The sequence below is a fragment of the Myotis davidii genome, unplaced genomic scaffold, assembly GCF_000327345.1.
Source record: "Myotis davidii unplaced genomic scaffold, ASM32734v1 scaffold79, whole genome shotgun sequence".
Taxonomy (NCBI): Eukaryota; Metazoa; Chordata; class Mammalia; order Chiroptera; family Vespertilionidae; genus Myotis; species Myotis davidii.
The window spans coordinates 1,499,291-1,504,543 of NW_006294339.1; the positions used below are offsets into that span (position 1 = coordinate 1,499,291).

Below are 5,253 nucleotides of genomic sequence, written 5' to 3' on the forward strand. Positions count from 1 at the left end.
TCTTAAATGTGGAAAAATCCAGTTCCAGTCAAGCCTTCAAATAACTGCACCCTTAACTCCCTGGCTAATGTCTAAAAAAAATCATGAGAGACCCTGAGGCACACAGCTAAGCTACTCCCCAATTCCTGACCCCACAGAAACTATGTGAAGTAAATTTGCTAAGATAATTTGCTATTTAGCAATAGATAATTAAAAGCTACTCCAGTGATGACTGCAATAGGGCAAGAGGAGAAAAGATAGATGGAAGGGAATTAACCATTACTGATCCCCTCCTCTAGGCCAGGCATGTGCTGATGCCTTACCTACTTTATCCTTTTTAATCTTCACAAAATCCCTATGAAGTATTTTACAGGTGATGTAACAGGCACAAAGGTTAAATGACTGACTCAAGGTCCCACTCACTCCTTGCAAGTAACATTCCCTGAGGTCTGCCTAACTTAAAAGGTTCTACTCTTCCCCCTCACCATTCTGCTGAACTCATTTCCAAATCTTCCTGCAAGGTGCTTCCCCAATGCCTGTGAGGACCCTTCGGCAAAGAGGGCTCAGTATGAGGTCAGCACTATCAATGACAAGTATCAAGGGAAGCAGGCCCTCCTTACCTTTTCCGGTCACATAATAGGCCCCCAGTTTGTAGCAGCTATCACTGTGTTTGTTCTCTTCACAGTTGAACTTCAACACCTTGGCAGCCTCATCAAAATTCTTCTGGATCCCTTCCAAATAGTCTACCAGCCGATAACAACCTGTGAAAAGAGGACAAGAGCTTTTCTTCATGTCTGGGGCACTGCTTAGCCCATGGACCCGTTTGGGGAGGGTCAAGGTGTGACAGGCCAGATGTGTCTTTAAGACCAGCCGCTGTTCTCCTGAGGTGTGACAAAGAATGCAGGTGTTCAGCCATTCCTACAAAGGCATTGTTTGCCCTTGGGCAGAGGCTGAGCAATGTAAGGACGGGGTAGACCTTGGCCCCTGCACTGGCTCCTCCTCTCACCAGCCCTTCTGCCCTGCCAGCCAGGCTGGCCCAAAGATGGAGTGACTTCCATAATTGAAACTCTGCTAGCTTTGGAACTTCTTAGGAAATTCAGTGGTCAAACACAGAAAACCAAACGGGCCCATGGGCTAGTCATTGTCGCAGCAAGAAAGGGGTGCTTTGATGACTGTACCTTACTCCTCAGCCAGGCTGGGAATGTGAAGTCTGACAACAGAGTCGAAACAGCAGCTACCAAAGGAGTTGGAAATATACTCTCTCCTTGGCAGGCGCTAGTCCCAGCAAACCTCTCCTTATCATCTCTCTCCTGTCCCTTCTTCATCCCCAACATCTCTCATTCATTTTCACTCAAGGACATTTGACCATGGATGCTCATCTATGCACCAAACACTACACTGCCCCAGATGCTGGGAATACAGTCAATTGCCCTCCTAAAAATTACATTCTAGAGGAGTAAACAATAAATAAGTAAATAGGTGAACAAGATGTATTCAAACCGTAATAAATGTTATGACTGAAATGAAACAGGATTGTAAGATAGTTTGTGGTGCATGTTGGGGGAATGGTTAACAGACTAGGTGATCAGGGAAGACCAATTCCTTCTGACCAACACCAGAAATCTTTCCCAACTATCTTGCTCCTCAAGTAACTCTCCTATGAATTCTCTCTACATTTAGGACATGGACCAGCTCTCTTAAAAAGTACCCTGAGTTCTTCTTAAGCATTATATAGTGCAGAGCAACTCTGCGTAGTTGGTTAGCATAAAAATATAACTACATTGCCCTCGCCAGTAGCCCAGTGGTTAGAGCGTCCATGGGCACACTGAAGGGTGGTGGGCTTGATTTCCAGTCAAGGGACGTACCTGGGTTGCAGGTTTGGGAGGCAACCAATGGATGTATCTGTCTCTATGTACCCCACCCCCTTCCATTCTCTCTAAAAAAAAAAATCAATGGGAAAAACAAACAAAAAAGAGTTATATCAAGTTCTAGAACTAGGCTGCAAAATTGGGCCAGTGCCATTTTTTTTCTTCTATAAAAATAAAGTAGGAAGCCCTGTCCAGTGTGGCTCAATTGGTTGGAGCATGGACCTTTATACACCAAAAGGTGGTGGGTTCCATTGGAGAGGGGGGTGCGTGCAGAAGGCAATCAATGTTTCTCTCTCTTCCTCTCTCTAAAGTCAGTCAACCAATAAATAAAGGAGGAGGAAGAAAACCATCCAAAGGCACTGGATTCTCTGAGTGGCCCCTTCTGGACACCACCATTCACCCCACACTGTGTTCCCAGCACACACAGGGCACATTCATGTCCTAGGTCAGGGGTGGGCAACCTTTTTGTGAGTGCGTGCCAAAATCAGCAAAATCTCTGACTCAAAATTCTTCTGCGTGCCAACCCTAATTTTTTGAGAACATGTTACACCTACTTGATATCTCTTAAGGTGTACGTATGTGAAGAACAAAAACACAGTATATGATGATGAAAAATACATTTATTTTTTAATGTATACATGTACACTAATAGTCCGACAGAAAACTTTATGACTCCGCTTGATATTATCAGTGGGACTTTTGCTGCTGCATCACTGATGACAGAGATTTTACATCCGGAACTCTCTCATCAAGCCATGTCTATGGTCTTTAAGATAACTTGTTATGTAAAATTATTTATTTATCTAAGATGCACCTACACTGAATTTATCTGAAAAATAAAAAAGTCGATATTAAGAAAAAAATTGTAAATGGAAGATTATAAGAGAGGGTTTCGCGTGGCAGCAAAAGTTAGTGCCATGTCTGGCACGCGTGCCAGGGGTTGCCTACCCCTGTCCTAGGTCCTTGCCATTCACTGTTCCTTCCGCCTGGCTTAGATCTCCCTTACCTTTCCCAGGGCTCAATTCAAACGCCATCTTCTCAGTGATTCCCCCTGACTACTTGATTTAAATTGTCCTCCATCATTCCCGGCGCCGCTCAGTCACTTTCCCCACTGCACTTACTATTTTCTAACACACTGTTTCGTTCATTTCCTTATGTTTATTGTCCAATTTCCCCCATTAGAATGAACGCTCCAGGAGGACAGGGAATTTTATCTGATCCCTGAAATGTCCCGAGTCCCTCTACCGCAAGTGCCCTAGCATTTCTCCTTCCCGGCCGGCTCCAGGTTGAAGCCGACGGAGTACTGCCCCACGGAGCCCGCAGAGCCCTCGTGGAACGCAACCCGCCCCACCACGCGCAAGGTCGTCAGTATCAATTGACCTCGTCCCGTCCCGCCGTGCCCCGGGCGTGTGACCGCTTCCAGGTTCCCTCGAGGTCGCTCACGTGACAGTCCAGCCCCGGCGCCTCCTCCAGGGGCCCCCACGTGTTCCCAGGCCGCGCCGGCAGCGCTTACCATCCGGGTCCTTCTCGCGGTAGCACTGGTAGTTGCATTCCACCTCCATGTTCTCCAGAAACGATTTCACCTGCTCCTCGTCCTGGAAGTCCACCAGGCCAGCCATGGTTCCAGCTCGCCCAGATGCGACGAATCGGTCGCTCCAGACCACGCGGAGTCCAGCCCCACGGTCCCGTGAGCCGGCGGAGGGGCGGAGCCTGGGCGGGGTCTGGGCGGGCGCGCCGCGGCGCAGGTCTGCGCGCACCCGCTCAGCTCATTCGCTAAATCCTGGCGCCTCAAACTGGGCTTGTCCGCAGTCCTCACGCTGTTAGTCTTTGGCGGCCAAATCTTTTCCTGTGGTCCTCCCATTTCCAAAACTGATGGCAGTCTTTCTGCAGCACTTTATCTGTGCCAGCTCTGTGGCCTTAAGTGACTTTCTGCCTGTAGTCCCCCCATACATTCATTAGTTCTGTAATCTCTAAGGGCCTACTGTGTGCCTCACCAAGTGCTTCCTTCTAGTAATTCAACAGCTAGGAAAAAATGGTCCTTGCTTTTAGATAGCTTGCAGTTTAGTAGGAAGACATTTATTTATTCATTCAACAAGCAATTTGAGCACCTCCTATATATAAGTCTGTACAATTGCAATAAGAAATCTGGTTTATCTCTACTAGTATATTCCTCCCAGACTCACCCCCTGCTCCCAACGTGAATGACCAAAGGCTGTGCTGGGTGATGACTGGAACACAATAGCTGTAGAAGTTGTACAAATAATATTGTTGTGATAGCTAATGTTTAAACAGGGTTGAACTTTGTTCCAGATTCTATTCTAAGAGCGTTATACAAATTCTCATTTAATTCTCACTATGACACTCCTTGTGACATTATGGGGTAGGTATTATTCTATTCCCATTCTGCAGATGAGGAAACTGAGGTACATAAAGGTTAAGTAACTTGTCCTAGGTCACAAAAAGTGAGAGAGTTGTTGTAGAGTAAATATTTTTTAAGTAAAAGAATGGATGAGTTACAAGAGGAATGTGTCAAGGAGATGGGGAAGAGGAAAGGAACTTTTTTTTTTGTTCTGCTCAGAATCATCAGCTGCATAAAGCCTAGACTGAAAGCTCTCCAAAGACACTCAGTTCCTGTTCATCTTTGAGTCCCAGCCAGCCCTAGACTAAAGCCCTCAGTGGAGTTCAATCCATGTTTCCCACCACCTATAGCAATGCTTCCCCAGTAACTCCCCTATTAGCCTACCCCTAATGGCATCAGAGAGTGTACAACTTCCAAACACTTCCTCACTGGGAAGCAACTTACTGCAACCAGAAAATGTCTTTCAAATCCCAGTTTTATTTAAAAATTCATATTATGTTACATCCAATTCCACAGTACATCTTATATAAAAAGAAAACAAGATTGCCTTTTCTTAAAGCCTTTGAGTAAAATTGAAATTCCAGGTGATATGCCACATTTACCTGTGGTTTCTCAAACCCTGATCACATTGGGAGAGCCCTCAGTATACATGCCCCAGGTAGGGAAGGCCTGACCTTGGATTTTGAGCCCACCTTCCTTGGCCTGGCCTTCAAGGTCATGTACAATCTGATTCTAGCCTCTGTTCCTCCACACCCCACCCAATCTTCTATTCTCTGAATAGGTCCCAAGTTTGTGCCCCTATTTACTGCTGCTTTTGATGTGTGGACCACCTTTCTCTGCTCAAATCAGAGATCCTCTCCTCTGTAAAATAGGTTTAGATGTTCCCACTCAGTTTTTCACACCATTTGGTTTATTCTGTTATAATGTACTGGAAAGGACTGGCTTTGGAGGACAGACAGATCTTAGTCAGAATCCATAGTGACCTGAACCAATCACATTTGTGACCCTGATTACTTGTCCATAAATGCAGATTCCTTGCATGGCTGT

At 45.9% G+C, this 5,253-nt stretch overlaps 1 protein-coding gene across 1 annotated transcript in view; it reads right to left on the reverse strand.

The window, feature by feature from the left end:
- LOC102764270 (cytochrome c oxidase assembly factor 7) overlaps nucleotides 1–3,635 on the reverse strand; it is a 13,733-nt gene extending 10,098 nt beyond the window's left edge. The window contains exons 1-2 of the mRNA XM_006768326.2: nucleotides 3,361–3,635; nucleotides 600–740 (exon numbers count right to left, since the gene is read on the reverse strand). Of these exons, the coding sequence (XP_006768389.1) occupies nucleotides 600–740; nucleotides 3,361–3,466 (247 nt within the window). The 5' untranslated portion in view covers nucleotides 3,467–3,635. The remainder of the gene's footprint in view (nucleotides 1–599; nucleotides 741–3,360) is intronic.
- Nucleotides 3,636–5,253: the final 1,618 nt, after the last annotated feature.